At 37.8% G+C, this 17,312-nt stretch overlaps 3 protein-coding genes and 1 long non-coding RNA gene across 4 annotated transcripts; 2 read left to right on the plus strand and 2 right to left on the minus strand.

Annotated features, from left to right (window-relative positions):
* The first annotated feature begins 5,133 nt into the window (after positions 1-5,133).
* On the plus strand, positions 5,134-6,369 carry LOC108254649. The gene is made up of 2 exons (XR_001809931.2): positions 5,134-5,825; positions 6,014-6,369. It is a non-coding gene; the product is annotated as an uncharacterized LOC108254649 (long non-coding RNA).
* Positions 6,370-8,713: 2,344 nt separating this feature from the next.
* LOC103504922 (deoxyhypusine hydroxylase-like) lies at positions 8,714-9,953 on the minus strand. Its single transcript, XM_008469222.2, has 2 exons — positions 9,553-9,953; positions 8,714-9,087 (listed from the first exon to the last, which is right to left on the minus strand). The coding sequence occupies exons 1-2, from the start codon at positions 9,824-9,826 to the stop codon at positions 8,714-8,716; spliced, it is 648 nt and encodes a 215-aa protein (XP_008467444.1). The 5' UTR covers positions 9,827-9,953.
* Positions 9,954-11,460: 1,507 nt separating this feature from the next.
* LOC103504908 (deoxyhypusine hydroxylase-like) lies at positions 11,461-14,311 on the minus strand. Its single transcript, XM_008469207.3, has 3 exons — positions 13,925-14,311; positions 13,064-13,384; positions 11,461-12,215 (listed from the first exon to the last, which is right to left on the minus strand). Exons 1-3 carry the CDS (start codon positions 14,196-14,198, stop codon positions 11,911-11,913), a joined length of 900 nt encoding a protein of 299 aa, XP_008467429.1. The 5' UTR covers positions 14,199-14,311; the 3' UTR covers positions 11,461-11,910.
* Positions 14,312-14,667: 356 nt separating this feature from the next.
* Positions 14,668-17,045, plus strand: LOC103504923 (glycine cleavage system H protein, mitochondrial). Its single transcript, XM_026820354.1, has 6 exons — positions 14,668-14,689; positions 14,865-14,891; positions 15,171-15,235; positions 15,335-15,401; positions 16,082-16,152; positions 16,563-17,045. The coding sequence occupies exons 1-6, from the start codon at positions 14,668-14,670 to the stop codon at positions 16,596-16,598; spliced, it is 288 nt and encodes a 95-aa protein (XP_026676155.1). The 3' UTR covers positions 16,599-17,045.
* Positions 17,046-17,312: the final 267 nt, after the last annotated feature.

The raw sequence follows: 17,312 nt of genomic DNA on the forward strand, positions 1-17,312 counted from the left end.
ACTACGGGCTAAAAAATTCCCGGAGGGACGGACCCAGCTTGTTTCGTTTAAGGCGGTTTATACAACATTTTCTCGTTTATAAAGGTTTAGCAAAGTGGAAGAGCAAACTGATGAAAGCATGACAAATTTAAACAAGTTAAGAACAAATTCTGATTTATAGAGGTACCTAATTTTAAAGTTAAAAAACGCGTCCCGAATTTTTTCTGGGACAAAAACGGAAATTTGGGACAAAACGCCCCAAAATGAAAAACTGAACGGGACGCCGGGACACCCCTGAAATTCGGGACTGTCCCGGCAAATTCGGGACGTTTGGCAAGCCTACCTATACGCGACCTGGAAAAACTTGAAAACCTGGAAAAGTCATGGAATCTGAAAATCGGCCAAAAAGTCATGGAAATTCGTGAAATTTTAAAGAAAACCTGGAAAAGTCATGGAATTTGCCACCCGGTCAAAAATTAAAAATGTTCAAATTAAATATCGAGTTTTTTCCGAAAAACGGCCTGCGGCGCATTTCCCCTCATTGTTCCTTGACGTTCTGCATATTGCATATTTTATTTAAATGAAGGGGTATTTCTAGGTGATCTTACTGATTTTTAAGTACCCCCGCCCCCTAAATTTCTAGAAAACTCATTAAAATTTTCTGGAAAAGTCATGGAATTTCATTCCGGGAAAAGCGTATAAACCCTGTAAAGCCGCCTTTTCTATTCAACATGTGAGGCCCTAAAAATCACGCGACCTTTGCTGAGAATGAGGCCCCGAAAGGCCCCCTCCTAGCTCTGATTGTGGGCCTGCTAGCATTTAGTGTGGATTGAGGTCATTGCTATGAATATTGACTACTATGTAGCTACTAACTATAGTATCTCAATAATAATTAGGTCAGCATAACACACACCGTATGTAGATTATACAGAATGTTGATCGTTATCCCAGAATCAGGGCAGGACAATAATTATGAGATATGGCAAACACCTACAAAGAACTTTCAGACAATACAAAAAAAGGATAGGACAAAAACTCGGTGATGCATTGTTTGTGGTGAAACTGAGAAGGTTACTTAAAATATTCCGAACGTCTCAATCAATCTGAAATTCGCCAGCCTAGTTAGTTTAGTTGGTAGTGCGTCTGCCTCGTAAGCGCTGGCCGCGGGTTCGATTCCCGCCCGGGGCGGATTTTATCCTGATGGTATAATGTTCGTTCTCGGAACGGCTGGCTTTCTCCTATCCTGTCTTCCTTCTCTCTTCGATTTCGGGACGATAAGACCATAGCAGTTACAGTTCCCTCTGTCAAACCTCTTAAAAAAAAAAAAACCTACGTCAATAGTTTGAAGAGACGCCCGGCATAAATCAACACGGAACAGAGTTTTGATGTTTTACTGATTTTTTTTTTTTTTTTTTTTTTTTTTTTTTTTTTTTATTTTATGTTAAAATTTTTTTTCTCTCTCTCTCTCTCTTCTTCATTTACCTCGTTATACATATTCCCTACGCTCCTCGCTCTCTTCTTCATTTACCTTGTTATACACATTCCCTACGCTCTCTCTCTCTCTCTCTTCTTCATTTACCTCGTTATACATATTCCCTACGCTCCTCGCTCTCTTCTTCATTTACCTTGTTATACACATTCCCTACGCTCTCTCTCTCTCTCTCTTCTTCATTTACCTCGTTATACATATTCCCTACGCTCCTCGCTCTCTTCTTCATTTACCTTGTTATACACATTCCCTACGCTCTCTCTCTCTCTCTCTTCTTCATTTACCTCGTTATACATATTCCCTACGCTCCTCGCTCTCTTCTTCATTTACCTTGTTATACACATTCCCTACGCTCTCTCTCTCTCTCTCTTCTTCATTTACCTCGTTATACATATTCCCTACGCTCCTCGCTCTCTTCTTCATTTACCTTGTTATACACATTCCCTACGCTCTCTCTCTCTCTCTCTTCTTCATTTACCTCGTTATACATATTCCCTACGCTCCTCGCTCTCTTCTTCATTTACCTTGTTATACACATTCCCTACGCTCTCTCTCTCTCTCTCTTCTTCATTTACCTCGTTATACATATTCCCTACGCTCCTCGCTCTCTTCTTCATTTACCTTGTTATACACATTCCCTACGCTCTCTCTCTCTCTCTCTTCTTCATTTACCTCGTTATACATATTCCCTACGCTCCTCGCTCTCTTCTTCATTTACCTTGTTATACACATTCCCTACGCTCTCTCTCTCTCTCTCTTCTTCATTTACCTCGTTATACATATTCCCTACGCTCCTCGCTCTCTTCTTCATTTACCTTGTTATACACATTCCCTACGCTCTCTCTCTCTCTCTCTTCTTCATTTACCTCGTTATACATATTCCCTACGCTCCTCGCTCTCTTCTTCATTTACCTTGTTATACACATTCCCTACGCTCTCTCTCTCTCTCTCTTCTTCATTTACCTCGTTATACATATTCCCTACGCTCCTCGCTCTCTTCTTCATTTACCTTGTTATACACATTCCCTACGCTCTCTCTCTCTCTCTCTTCTTCATTTACCTCGTTATACATATTCCCTACGCTCTCTCTCTATTTAGATTCAGAGAGAGAGAGAGAGAGAGATACTGGATTATGTTTTTTTAATTTCCTTATCCTATACTTCCTATAGGAAGGAAAGTAGGTAATGTAATCGGGTGAAATTTTCGATGGTCTTTTTTTAGTGTCAAAACACGTTTTGAGGTCCCTTAGAGCCTAAATCCAATGTTTCAGCCATTGGTCCGTGTGTGTGTCTGTCTGTAAACAAAATATCTCGAGAACGGTAAGAGCTAGAGACTTGAAATTTGGTATGTAGCTTTCAAATGTGACAAGGATGCGACACGAAACTTTTGGTTAAGACCGGTGTAACGCTTGGCGGCATTTTACTGCTTTTTGGCGGTTTTCGGTGTAATTTAACAATATCTCGGGAACGGTATAAGCTAGAGACTTGAAATTTGGTATGTAGTTCACAAATGTGACAAGGATGCAACACAAAACGTTTGGTTGAGATGATTGCTGCGCTTGGCGGTATTTTGACCGCTTTTGGACAGATTTCGACCGTTTTTTTGGGGGTTTTCAGCTATAGCGACAAAACGGTTAGAGATATTGTGTAAAAGTTAGGGTAAAAGAACACTCAAATAAGCATCATTCAATAGGATAAGGAAAGTCGTGTGATGTTCACACCAGATTTTTTTTCTCAGTTCGCAGGTTTCTCGTATGAATCCTTAGCAGAGAGACTACATGACTGTAAAGCCAAGGTACTGGTCACAGCGGACTGTGTCTACAGAGGCGACAAACTTCTGCATCTCAAAAATATCTGTGATAAAGGTAAGACCCTATACCCAACTTACCTTCGAATGAACTCAATCCCGGTCTATTTCGCGTTGTGTTGGGAACGATCGATTATTAATCGATTATTTTTTATAATCGATTACGATTATCAATAATAATCGATTATCATAATCGATTATTCCCAACACTAATTTCGCGGCAGGAAACTCCGGCCTAAGGAGCTTTACTGTTTTACAATCTACTATGGTTACAGAAGCCTTGATAGTTCTACGAAACTTGGACTTGTCTGCAACAAAGTGGCAGATTTGTACTTCCCGAAAATTCAATGGTTCAAATCTCTGATTGAGTTCTGTTGGGGTGTTGGGAGACGTGGGCCCTTTTTACGTAAATCTCCATTATTAATGAAGAAACTCGAGTTTTTTTTTTTTTTTTAATGTGTTTTATTTAAAGAGGAGATTAACAATTTAAGTCCTATTCCTAAACTCGAGTTTTGTTAAACTTTAAAGCTGTTTTACTCAAAATTCGTCCAACCATCTTGGAAACCCCTTCAATTTTCGTTTAACCTTCTCCGAAAAAAAAAAAAAAAAAAAAAAAAAAAAAAAAAAAAAAACTTTTTCCCGTATACAGACGGGGTCGGCGTTTTTCGTCAGCCTCTCAATCAGCCCTAGGGTGATTGCTTTGGGCTGACATTTGCTTTCGGCTACAAAAATTCACGAGGCTGCCCTTCGCACTCAACCTTTGCTATTTAGGGAAAATTCAGGCTGGTCTACTCCCTGTTTAAAGTCCCTCAGCGGCCTCAGCCAGACTAATTGAGATATCGCCTATCTAGATACATAGTTTGTCTATGAAATTTTTTGTCTATTTTTTGTCCACAGTTTGAAGGCACCCCATTCCATCCTGGCAATGATAGGTACGAAGAAAAAGAAGAAGAAGAAGAAGATATAATATAGGTATCCTCTTTTCCTGTGTTCAGAAGGGGTCAGTGTTTTTCGTCAGCCTCTCAATCAGCCCTAGGGTGATTGCTTTGGGCTGACATTTGGTTTTGGCTACAAAAATTTACGAGGCTGCCCTTCGCACTCAACCTTTGCTATTTAGGGAAAATTCAGGCTGGTCTACTCCCTGTTTAAAGTCCCTCAGCCAGACTAATTGAGGTCCGTACCTATTTAGATACATAGTTTGTCTATGAAATTTTTTGTCTATTTTTTGTCCACAGTTTGAAGGCACCCCATTCCATCCTGGCAATGATAGGTACTGGTCAATAGTAGAGAAATACAAGGTGAATCAATTCTATACCGCTCCTACTGCTATCAGAACTCTCATGAAGTATGGAGAGGGACCAGTGCAGAAGTAAGTAGACTTAGCCACCCTGTATAAACATTACTGTCGAACCAGCAACCTGCGTAGCCAAGTGGATATCTTACTAGGCTTGCACTCCGGAGGTCCCGGGTTCGATTCCCGGCGGGGCCGAGGTTTTTTTCGGCTCTGTGCTTTGAGTTCGTTGTGCACGCAGCCTCATGAGGACAATTGAGTAACTACTTCAATCAAGTAGCGACCAGTAGCGGCATTACCAGTGTAAAAAAATTCATGTTAAAATGAGAATGAGTAGTAAAGGAGGCCTCTTCGTAATGCTGTGATACCCACAAAAGTTGTGAAAAAGCTCTCTGCTTCACCACAAAGATTTCATTGATTTGATTTGAAACTACTATCGAGAAAAGAAAAATAATAATATGTAATAATAAAATACATAAAAAAAATCGTCCATTCAACAAAGACCTCGCATCGTTCGATCAATTAATAATTAACCCTTTGCTTCTCCTCGTCCCCAGACACGAAGTTGAGCTGGACAGCAACAAGCAACAAGTCAATAAAATTTATTTCTGACCATTGCCAATTTACAGTAAGTTCATATTCATAGGTATTATGTACGTATACAGTCTATTCTAAAAGTTTTGGTTATTTTTAACATCTTCAGGAGTAAATGGAAAGGTCGAATTCAATATTTGGAAGACTTTTCATCAGTGGTTAGCTCAGTGTACTTCGGATCTAAAAGTTGGTGGTTCGCTTTTAAGTAGGAAAAAGATTTGTGACAAACATTCACAATTCTAATTCCTGTTTGAGACAAAATAATGCTTTTATATAACTTCTGGGACTTTCTTTTTCTTTTCATATTTCTAATTTTACGAAATATGATATCCAACTTCACAGTCTGGGCTACTTAAAAAAAACCAATACCTAATTTGAATATGACTGTTGGAATGTGCTTTTTTTCTAATTATAAATTTAATTTACCTATGTAAGTTCCCTTGTTAACGCACATTTTTTACTTGATAAATAATATTTTAATATTAAGATGTTACTCAAGTTGAGGTTGATCACTGCACAAATAAATAAAGAATAAAATAGGTGTTTAATAGGTTCGGTAATTTTTACCCCAGGGTAAAAACGAACATAGCATAAACTTTGTATAGAAAAATGTTCTTGTTCAAGAGAACAGAAATACTTTAAGTAATAAACTTAAAAGCTGTCTTAGTAAGAAATAAATTAAAAATAGATATGTATGTAGCAATAAGTAAATTAATTCAAAAGCTGTTTTAAGTTAGCAATAAGTTAGGGCACTTCTAGGTCTTCATTGAAAATCTGGTAGGAAATAGGCTGAATTAGCAGTACCTACTCAATAGATTGATTTTAGATTGACACCAAGCATACACGTGCTTCAGGTAAGAAATAAATTAAAAGTAGGTATGTAGCAATAAGTAAATTAATTCAAAAGCTGTTTTAAGTTAGCAATAAGTTAGGATACTTCTAGGTCTTAATTGAAAATCTGGTAGGAAATAGGCTGAATTAGCAGTACCTACTCAATAGATTGATTTTAGATTGACACCAAGCATACACGTGCTTCAAATTTTAATGTAGATTTTCGTTTTAAGAAAAACACAGTGTAAAATGTATATAGTTTGGAAATTCGGATCTATCTCGTTATTTATTAAATAGAATAAAATCCAGAGTTTATTATTAATTATAATAATATTTAAAATAAACCACTTGCATCCAGTATCCGTTTGAAACAAATTGACAAAAAATGTGTTGAACCTGTTTATATATTTAGGTCCGATAGTTTTTCAGGAATGGAGCAGTTGCAAATGGGTAAAAATTATAAATAAGTGGTCGATTCCTATGTAAAAAGTTGGGGAAAATCCAAATCTGAGGTCAAAACTCCAAAAAAATAACTGTAAAAGGTCGAAAATGTAATTTTTATAATGAAAAAGTTCAAAGATTTGTGACGTCAGACTTAACGCAGTTGCTATTTTTGTCCGCTAGGTAGCGCCACTATGCAAGCGCGCTAGCGGAGGAGCAGAAAGAACTGCGCAGAAACGTATGCGCACAAACACATTGATGCGTTGTCTGCGAGGGAGCTTTGCTCGGGACATTTGATGTGACGTCATCACCTACGGGAGCGTATGCCGTGACGTCAAAGTTTACGATTCCATCTTCAGAACACATATCTCTGTAAGAAAAAAAAAAAATATCCCCCTACCCAATTTTTGCCAATCCTGTCTGAGAGGTGTGGTGGTCAAAATGCCAAAATGCTTGTCTCATATATTGTCAAAAAATTGGGTTGGGTAGGTATTGTAGTAATCCACCAACTGGTAAAGAAAGAACCCCTGCTCAAATTGATAAAACACAGCCTTTTCTTCTCAAATTACACCCAAAGAATGTATTATAATTTTATTTTTCATACCAATAATATTTCAACATATACTTAACACAGCAATGTACTACTTATTTATTAATAAAATAATCTGTGTCTTGAAAACCTGCCTTGGTGGCTTAATAATTTGCCTGATAAACAGGAGGGCATGGGTTCAATTCAGGTGGAAGTAGTGATGGGTCGTGGGTAAATACCCACTGGGTGGGTAAATACCCGGGTATTTTAAAAAAAGAAGAAAAATAAACAAAAAACACTGTCACTTGATTTTTTTTTTTTTAATTTCCCGGGCACAATTCGACTGAGGCGCTTCTTGAAAATACCCGGGTATTTATAAAAATTGGGTCTACCAATAATATTTCAACATATAGGTACTTAACACAGCAATGTACTGCTTATTTATTAATAAAATAATCTGTGTCTTGAAAACCTGCCTTGGTGGCTTAATAATTAAGACACTTGCCTGATAAACAGGAGGGCAATTCAGGTGGAAGTATGGAATTTTTCCTCAATATTATATTTTGACAGTTTGACCTCAATAAATTGAGAAATGTAGTATGTAGTAATCTTCTACCAGGATAAATGGTCCTATACTCTTTAGTCCTACTCAAGCATCATAATTACTTTTATAATGCTCTCCTCTCTTGTATTACATTTGATTCACATTCCTTGCCCAAACTCCATGGGTAGAATGAATGTTTAATATTCAATTCTTAATCATTTCATACAGGTTACACAATTTAATTGAGATAACACAAGACTTGACCTTTGCTGATAACAAATGTGTATAACAACACATCATTTTGAGTAGGTAGGTATGTTGAAAATGGGTTGACTGGCATGTTGATTTACACACCTAATAAATATTTACACACCTTTATATTTATTTTTCAGTGTATGCAATACAGGCAAAACAAGGTAGAGGCTATGTTTATTATTCCTTCTATGTTTATTATTCTGAGGGTAGAACTTACTCTAAAGCCGGATCTCGAGTACAAAATATAATGAACAAGTTTTTGGTTTCTCTTTTAAGAGGTTTGGTTGACAGAGGGAACTGTAACTGCTAAGGTCTCATGGTCCCGAAATTGAAGAGAGAAGGAAGACAGGATAGCGTAGAACTTACTCTAAAGCCGGATCTCGGGTACAAAATATAATGAACAAGTTTTTGGTTTTTCTTTTAAGAGGTTTGGTTGACAGAGGGAACTGTAACTGCTAAGGTCTCATGGTCCCGAAATTGAAGAGAGAAGGAAGACAGGATAGCAGGTTTGTTTGTTTTAACAGGATTCTTTGTCATGACTAGGGTTCAAATATAAAATAAGGTAAGCAATTATTATGTACAAATTTTGGGTACAATATGAATCTACAATAACTTCTTTGTTTAAGTAGGTAGGCCATAAAGTCAGCTTCTTATGTCAATTTAACAAACTACCCTAGAAGCTGGAAGTCATACAAACCTTCAGTCAATGCCAGTGTACTCTCCACACTATTGATGTCCCTCAACTTAAACATGGCTTTATATCTCATAAACAGGTCTTCATTCTCATTCAGTAGAATCTCCTTTCAGACAGTCATACACCAAGACTTTGATGAAAAAACTTTGCAGGATTGACCTTGTGTAACAACATTTTACACAATTTTTGGATTTAAAGCCAACTTGATGAATGTCCAAAAACTGTATCCAATTTTGTCATTGTTTAAGTAGGCCATAAAGTCAGCTTCTTATGTCAATTTTATTTAACAATCTACCCTGGAAGTCATACAAACCTTCAGTCAATGCTAGTGTACTCTCCACACTATTGATGTCCCTCAACTTAAACATGGCTTTATATCTCATAAACAGGTCTTCATTCTCATTCAGTAGAATCTCCTTCAATTTGTTTATATCACTGACATCATCCAATGGAGGAGTCGGGTCTACAGAGCCGTAAATATTGCCTGTGTCTTTCTGTTTGTCTTCTTCTGTTACAAATTGAATACGCTTCAGTGCCAGGTAGCAAGTTTCCGATACTTCTTTGACAGGATCCTGTGCATATTTTTCTAGAATTGATATGGAGCTCTTATCACCAATGGCACCCAGGGCTTCAGCTGAAAAATAAATAAAATCTTATGAACCGACCTCCTTTGAGCAAAAAAAAAAAAGAAAAGTTTGAGTTGTTTCCATTAATTCTGAAGATATTTAGCAACAGCATAACAATAACTTGAAGTGATAAGTTTTCCCTGGAACACAGTCCTAACCCAGCCCACTTTTCATCATTTCTAGAAAAAATGGACATTATTCAGAATTCTTTATCATTTTCTACTTCTTTGCCTTATCCCATGTACACATACACATAAGTAAGGTTGATGTTTTTTGTCAGCCTTCAATCAGCCCTGGGGTGATTGCATTTAGGTTGACCTTTGGTTTTGGCTACAAAATTTTACTAGAGAATGCCCTTCACACTCGACCATTGCTATTTCTTTAGCCAGGAAAATTGCAGGCTGGGGCAACTCCCTGTTTTCAGTCTAACTGCTACACATTGTTTAGAACTATCATTCCTAAAATAATCTCACCTGCTTCATGTCGGACCATTGGCTCCTGACTCTTATCTTCCAGAACTTGTCGTAAAATGTCATTGGCATCACTATCTTTCATCTGACCAAGACAGTAAGCAAGTTCATGTTTCAATAATGCTGATTTGTCAGCAAATGCCTCACTAATACACTGGATAGCTGTTTTACCTCCAATGTTTTTCAATGTGAAGAGTGCTCGGAACCGTTCCTTCAATGGTTTGGAAGAATCTTTGAGTACTTGACCTATCAGCAGGATTTTCTCTTCAGGGATCATTTTGAACTGATGAAAGTACACTTATGCACGATAGAAACTAAATATACACTGGTTTAGTACAAGTAATTCCTAGAAAATGACAAATCCAGAAAAGAAATCAACCTCAGACAACAGATCAGATCAGTCAGACATGTTACTAAAATTTTGAAAAATCGCGCGCTTCCATTTGTTTATTAACCGTTCTTGATTTTTTTTCCAACCTCACTTTCTTATCATTTTTGCCACGAAAATTCAAACTTGAAACTTTTTGTAAAAAGTGTTGGGTGGTCCGAAGTTCACAGCTTTTGGCTTTTGCTCATGTTCAGTGGTTTGTGTACACCTTGCACATTGAAATTTTTGATAAGGCCCATGTGTTTGTGAAAGAATTCTAGTCAGGCAGTTTGACTTCTGGATTCTGGAATATTCTTCTTTCTTATCATTTTTGCCACGAAAATTCAAACTTGAAACTTTTTGTAAAAAGTATTGGGTGGTCCGAAGTTCACAGCTTTTGCTCATGTTCAGTGGTTTGTACACTTTGCACATTGAAATTTTTGATAAGGCCCATGTGTTTGTGAAAGAATTCTAGTCAGGCAGTTTGACTTCTGGATTCTGGAATATTCTTCAAACTTTCAAAAATCTACTGATAATCTCTTCCAAATAAAATGTGTTCTCTAAAATTGTTATCTTGTGTGAGTTTTTGAAAAATCGCGCGCTTCCATTTGTTTATTAACCGTTCTTGATTTTTTTCCAACCTCACTTTCTTATCATTTTTGCCACGAAAATTCAAACTTGAAACTTTTTGTAAAAAGTAAAAAGTGTTGGGTGGTCCGAAGTTCACAGCTTTTGCTTATGTTCAGTGGTTTGTACACTTTGCACATTGAAATTTTTGATAAGGCCCATGTGTTTGTGAAAGAATTCTAGTCAGGCAGTTTGACTTCTGGAATATTCTTCAAACTTTCAAAAATCTACTGATAATCTCTTCCAAATAAAATGTGTTCTCTAAAATTGTTATCTTGTGTGAGTAGGAACTGTCAAGGATTGTTTATCTCAAAAGTTGTCAGAACTTTACCCGCTGTCTACTCATATCAGCAAGTCTCCAAACTTTCCACATCATGTTCCTCACTGTGTAAGTTTGAACTTCTCTATGTTTCATTCACAGTTGTCAATAGATCTTTAATCTTGAAAGGAATTGACCTATCCATTGTGAGAAATCTAGTTTGTAAAAAGTCATTTTTACTGATCCCTGAGTCGGAAGTATGGAATTTTTCCTCAATATTATATTTTGACAGTTTGACCTCAATTGAGAAATGTAGTAGGTATGTAGTAATCTTCTACCAGGATAAATGGTCCTATACTCTTTAATCCTATTCAAGCATCATAATTACTTTTATAATGCTCTCCTCTCTTGTATTACATTTGATTCACATTCCTTGCCCAAACTCCATGGGTAGAATGAATGTTTAATATTCAATTCTTTATCATCTCATACAGGTTACACAATTAAATTGAGATAACACAAGACTTGACCTTTGCTGATAACAAATGTGTATAACAACATGTCATTTTGAGTAGGTAGGTATGTTGAAAATGGGTTGACTGGCATGTTGATTTACACACCTAATAAATATTTACACACCTTTATATTTACCTGGTCCAGGGTATGTATTTAAAATTTTACAGTCTACTTCTTCAGGAGTTACTGTCACCTCACATTAACTTCAACCAGACTGAGGGGGGCTTGTGAGATGGTCACCCATCCTCATGACATCCATGCCCAACTTTGCTTAACTTCAGTGATCCATTGTAACTGATTTATTCGAGATGCTAGTTTAACAATAAAATATACTTGGGTATCATATGATCATTATTCATAAGTATACAATAAATATGGGGCCTCCTTAAGATTATAGAACATCCAGGGAGGTTACACTAACATGTTGTTAAGGCTTGAAGTAATGCAAAGCAGTTGCCAAGGCATAATCTTTTCTTTAAAAAATTTGGACTGATTGCAATACTTTCATTACTAGTATAGCTCGCTATACTGTAGTAATAGAAAGTAAAAAGTTGTAAGGCTAAAAATGCAATACCTACTGGTAAAGCAAAATCTACACCTTGCACAGTGTATCAGCATACTGTAACTCAACGCTATTCTCGTAGTCACACATATCCAGTGCTATCTCACAGCTCTGCCTTACCACCACTTTCTCATCACTCAGGTACTTCCTCAATACATCGTAACATTCAGGAGTCGCGATAGCGCCCAACGCTTCTGCACATTCATGGCGCACCATTTCATTCTGGGTTTGATCTTCTAGGGCTGAAGTCAGGGCTGGAATACTGGACGGGTTTTGCATTTGGCCCAACACGAATGCAATCTCGTGACGATACAGACTGCTCCCATGTGATAGACCTGGAGGGAAAGGAGAGGCTAAGTTTTTTTTTTTTTTTAAGAGGTTTGACAGAGGGAACTGTAACTGCTATGGTCTTATCATCCCGAAATCGAAGAGAGAAGGAAGACATATCTCGTGACGATACAGACTGCTCCCATGTGATAGACCTGGAGGGAAAGGAGAGGCTAGGTTTAGAAGGCAATATATTTGGAGTTAATTACCCTACAGTCAGCTCCCATGGCGTAGTGGTCACTGCGCTCGCCTTGCACGCGGGAGACCCGGGTTCGATTCCCGGCGGGGTCAAGTTGGCGTAGTGGTCACTGCACTCGCCTTGCACGCGGGAGACCCGGGTTCGATTCCCGGCGGGGTCAAGAAATTTGTATCTGCAAAGGATTGCATTTACATTTACATATAAATGCGCATAGCGACCGGTGCCAGCATGGTAGGTAAACATTGGATTTTAGGATTATTGAGATATTGGGAAAATCCTACAATGCTGCAGTGAGTGCCAAAGTTGTGACATAATAACACAAAGAAACTGCATTTACATTTTTTAAATACCCTACAAGTTTTTGTTGGTTACTCTGAAATTCTGGCTGAATATTTGATTTGATAATGTAGGTGAATCTTAAGAGACCTGCTTTCAGATAGTCATACACCAAGACTTTGATGAAAAAACTTTGCAGGATTGACTTTGTGTAACAACATTTTACACAAATTTTGGATTTAAAGCCAAAGAAAGTTTAAGAAACTTGATGAATGTCCAAAAACTGTATCCAATTTTGTCTTTGTTTAAGTAGGTAGGCCATAAAGTCAGCTTCTTATGTCAATTTAACAAACTACCCTAGAAGCTGGAAGTCATACAAACCTTCAGTCAATGCCAGTGTACTCTCCACACTATTGATGTCCCTCAACTTAAACATGGCTTTATATCTCATAAACAGGTCTTCATTCTCATTCAGTAGAATCTCCTTCAATTTGTTTATATCACTGACATCATCCAATGGAGGAGTCGGGTCTACAGAGCCGTAAATATTGCCTGTGTCTTTCTGTTTGTCTTCTTCTGTTACAAATTGAATACGCTTCAGTGCCAGGTAGCAAGTTTCCGATACTTCTTTGACAGGATCCTGTGCATATTTTTCTAGAATTGATATGGAGCTTTTGTCACCAATGGCACCCAAGGCTTCGGCTGAAAAATAAATAAAATCTTATGAACCGACCTCCTTTGAGAAAAAAGAAAAAAGTTCGAGTTGTTCCAATTAATTCTGAAGATATTCAGCAACAGTATAACAATAACTCGAAGTGATAATAAGTTTTTCCTGGAACACAGTCCTAACCCAGCCCACTTTTTTATCATTTCTAGAAAAAATGGACATTATTCAGAATTCTTTATCATTTCCTACTTCTTTGCCTTATCCCATGTACACATAAGTAAGGTTGATGTTTTTTGTCAGCCTTCAATCAGCCCTGGGGTGATTGCATTTAGGTTGACCTTTGGTTTTGGCTACAAAATTTCACTTGAGAATGCCCTTCACACTCGACCATTGCTATTTCTTTAGCCAGGAAAATTGCAGGCTGGGGCAACTCCCTGTTTTAAGTCTAACTGCCACACATTGTTCTCGACCATTGCTATTTCTTTAGCCAGGAAAATTGCAGGCTGGGGCAACTCCCTGTTTTAAGTCTAACTGCCGTACATTGTTTAGAACTATCATTCCTAAAATAATCTCACCTGCTTCATGTCGGACCATTGGCTCCTGACTCTTATCCTCCAGAACTTGTCGTAAAATGTCATTGGCATCACTATCTTTCATCTGACCAAGACAGTAAGCAAGTTCATGTTTCAACAATGCTGATTCGTCAGCAAATGCCTCACTAATACACTGGATAGCTGTTTTACCTCCAATGTTTTTCAATGTGAACAGTGCTCGGAACCGTTCCTTCAATGGTTTGGAAGAATCTTTGAGTACTTGACCTATCAGCAGGATTTTCTCTTCAGGGATCATTTTGAACTGATGAAAGTACACTTATGCACGATAAATATACACTGGTTTAGTACAAGTAATTCCTAGAAAAATGACAAATCCAGAAAAGAAATTATTCTCAGACAACAGATCAGACATGTTACTAAAATTTTGAAAAATCGCGCGCTTCCATTTGTTTATTAACCGTTCTTGATTTTTTTTCCAACTCACTACGCGTATTTTATTTTGTGGCAACGTTGGAAAAAAGTGAAAATTTTTCCATTTCGTCCATTTTTTGTATTTTATTATTCACGTGGTCCGGATGAGGGTTGTTCATTATTAGATGAAGATTAAAATGTACCTATTATATAAAATGGGATTAGAATGACTTTTGTTTTCATAGGAAAACATAGGTTGTGTTTCGTTTTCGTAATCGTATGCTCATTATGTATGTGGCTGGCATAGCAGGTCTATCTGAAGAGGCAATGGAAGATCTCTGTTGTCCCTTGGAATGGCGCATCGTATGGAAATAAGTAAACACACACATACACAAGTTTCTACTTTTTACCAGGAACACTAAAATGGTGGTGCAAATTTTGTCCAGAAAACTGGTTTTTGGGGGATTTTTTTCACATTTTCTCACACAAATGACCTCTGATCTTGAAATTTGTCGCGACGACCTATGAACTCAAAGCGAGAAAGTTTTAGATAACACTTCAGTCAATCAAAAAGATGGTAAGTGCCATTAAAAAAAAGTTTGTTTCCGTTTCAGCATAACTCAAAGGGTTGGTCCAATTTTAATGAAATCAGTTAAAAAAATAAAAAAATAGGAGGTTATTTAAATTTTCTCATAGAATTTCTGTCCCAATCAAATTTTTGGGGTCGAATTCAAATTTTGGAAGGATTTCCATCAGGTGTGTAGTGGTTAGCAGGGTGGACTCTGGATCTAGAGGTTGGTGGTTCGAGTCCAACTTTTTCCTACAATTCTCTGAATCACACTTTGAAATATTGCAGATGAATGTGGAGCTCTGGAGAGTGTGAAAGCTGCTAGTGAACTATACAGTCCCCTGTCTGGCAAGGTAGTGGATGTTAAGCTACGCCGAGCAAGGCCAATAAATGGATGGGTGACTTGAACCTTATATTGGGAATAAAGGGAGAACGGGCCCCTGTCTGGCAAGGTAGTGGAGAAGAATTCTGCCGTGGAAGAAACACCTGCCCTCATCAATACCGCATGCTACACAGATGGTAAGTAGGTTTATTTTATGTAACCAACCTCAGTGGTGTTGTGGTTAGCGCGGTGGACGGATCTGGAGGTTGGTGGTTCAAGTCCAAGTCAAGTCATGAAATTTAGCGTTGTGTATCAAGCTGGGAACGACATTTGTGACAAGCATTTATACTTAACACGATTAAAATTCCTTATTTTACGTTACTGCTGATGTCTTATCGTCCCGAAATCGAAGACTAAGGTAGTGGAGAAAAATTCTACCGTGGAAGAAACACCTGCCCTCATCAATACCGCATGCTACACAGATGGTAAGTAGTTTTATTTTATGTAACCAACCTCAGTGGTGTTGTGGTTAGCGCGGTGGACGAATCTGGAGGTTGGTGGTTCGAGTCCAAGTCAAGTCATGAAATTTAGCGTTGTGTATCAAGCTGGGAACAACATTTGTGACAAGCATTTATACTTAACACGATTAAAATTCCTTATTTTACGTTACTGCTGATGTCTTATCGTCCCGAAATAGAAGACAGAAGAAGGACAGGATAGGAGAAAACCGTTCCGAGAACGAATCTTATCTGTTTAAGATAAAGTCCGCCCCGGGCGGGAATTGCGACCTAGCGCTTACAAGGCAGACACTCTACCTTTCAAGCTAACAAGGCTGGGGCTACTAATATTTCAAGTTTGTTTCATCTCTTATTCTCAGGTTGGTTATTCAAGCTACAAATATCGGACAAGAATGAAGTATCTCAACTAATGACTGAGGAGAAATACCAAGAATATTTAACGAAGACAGAAGAAGGACAGGATAGGAGAAAACCGTTCCGAGAACGAACCTTATCTGTTGAGGGTAAAGTCCACCCCGGGCGGGAATTGCGACCTAGCGCTTACAAGGCAGACACCACGCTACCTTTCAAGTTAACTAGGCTGGGGCTACTAGTATTTCATGTTTGTTTCACCTCCTCTTCTCAGGTTGGTTATTCAAGCTACAAATATCGGACAAGAATGAAGTATCTCAACTAATGACTGAGGAGAAATACCAAGAATATTTAAAATCAGATGCTGCAGCCAAACACTGAACCGGGACTGGTTTTCCGGGACAGCATTGGACCGGGAATATTTTCTCATTGAAAGCCACCTGATGAGATATTCAAACCCTGAATGGAAGGATACCAAAGACTTGTTAGGAATATTTAAAATCAGATGCTGCAGCCAAACACTGAACCGGGACTGGTTTTCCGGGACAGCATTGGACCGGGAATATTTTCTCATTGAAAGCCACCTGATGAGATATTCAAACCCTGAATGGAAGGATACCAAAGACTTGTTAGCTTGTTATCACCAGAATTAGAACCTTGGTGGTGTAGTGGTTAGTGCGGTGGATTTCGTATCTGGTTTGTGGTTTGAGTCCAGATAAAGGGTCAAAAAATTTAGCTAGTTTTTTTTATTATTATTAATGATGCGAGGAACGTTTCTGCCTAGCATTCCTGCTCTACAGAGTGAGTCAGTCAGTGACAAAAGCACATTTTAAGCTCAAAGCCACGAATTTGGTTATGCCTTAGACTCAGGAATATTTAATAGGTAGGTACCTAGGAATGTGTAAATTATGTTGTTGAACAAAAGAAATTAGATTTTAATATAGGTAGATTTAATATGTTTATTGTTTTAATGATTGCTTGTTCTTTCTTTTGGCTCTCCTTATTTCATATTTAGAACTGTAGACTAGACTGTTATGTATTGAACCCCGTTCCCACTTGTGAGTTTCATACGATTTTTTTTCCGAACGACATAAAATGTCCTGTAGGCAATGACATGTAGGTAATTTAAATGAGAGTGTTTCCACTACACACGACACGACACGATTTTTTTTTTTTTTTTTTTTTTCAAAGGGGGAACGGGGGGGCCGGTTCGGGACTCAGGGAAGTTAGTTTACTATT

Source organism: Diaphorina citri, unplaced genomic scaffold, assembly GCF_000475195.1.
Source record: "Diaphorina citri unplaced genomic scaffold, Diaci psyllid genome assembly version 1.1 scaffold140, whole genome shotgun sequence".
NCBI lineage: Eukaryota > Metazoa > Arthropoda > Insecta > Hemiptera > Psyllidae > Diaphorina > Diaphorina citri.

What these genes read in the sequence shown, in the direction of transcription:
- LOC103504908 (XM_008469207.3), bottom strand. Translation starts at nt 14,198, where the DNA reads ATGATCCCTGAAGAGAAAATCCTGCTGATAGGTCAAGTACTCAAAGAT. An exon ending in AATGGTCCGACATGAAGCAG is followed by an intron (nt 13,385 to 13,924) that starts GTGAGATTATTT and finishes TTTATTTTTCAG; the next exon opens with CCGAAGCCTTGGGTGCCATT. An exon ending in TACACTGGCATTGACTGAAG is followed by an intron (nt 12,216 to 13,063) that starts GTTTGTATGACT and finishes CTTTCCCTCCAG; the next exon opens with GTCTATCACATGGGAGCAGT.
- LOC103504922 (XM_008469222.2), bottom strand. Translation starts at nt 9,826, where the DNA reads ATGATCCCTGAAGAGAAAATCCTGCTGATAGGTCAAGTACTCAAAGAT. An exon ending in AATGGTCCGACATGAAGCAG is followed by an intron (nt 9,088 to 9,552) that starts GTGAGATTATTT and finishes TTTATTTTTCAG; the next exon opens with CTGAAGCCCTGGGTGCCATT.
- LOC103504923 (XM_026820354.1), top strand. Translation starts at nt 14,668, where the DNA reads ATGGCGCATCGTATGGAAATAA. An exon ending in GGCGCATCGTATGGAAATAA is followed by an intron (nt 14,690 to 14,864) that starts GTAAACACACAC and finishes AGAAAGTTTTAG; the next exon opens with ATAACACTTCAGTCAATCAA. An exon ending in TACCGCATGCTACACAGATG is followed by an intron (nt 15,402 to 16,081) that starts GTAAGTAGGTTT and finishes TCTTATTCTCAG; the next exon opens with GTTGGTTATTCAAGCTACAA.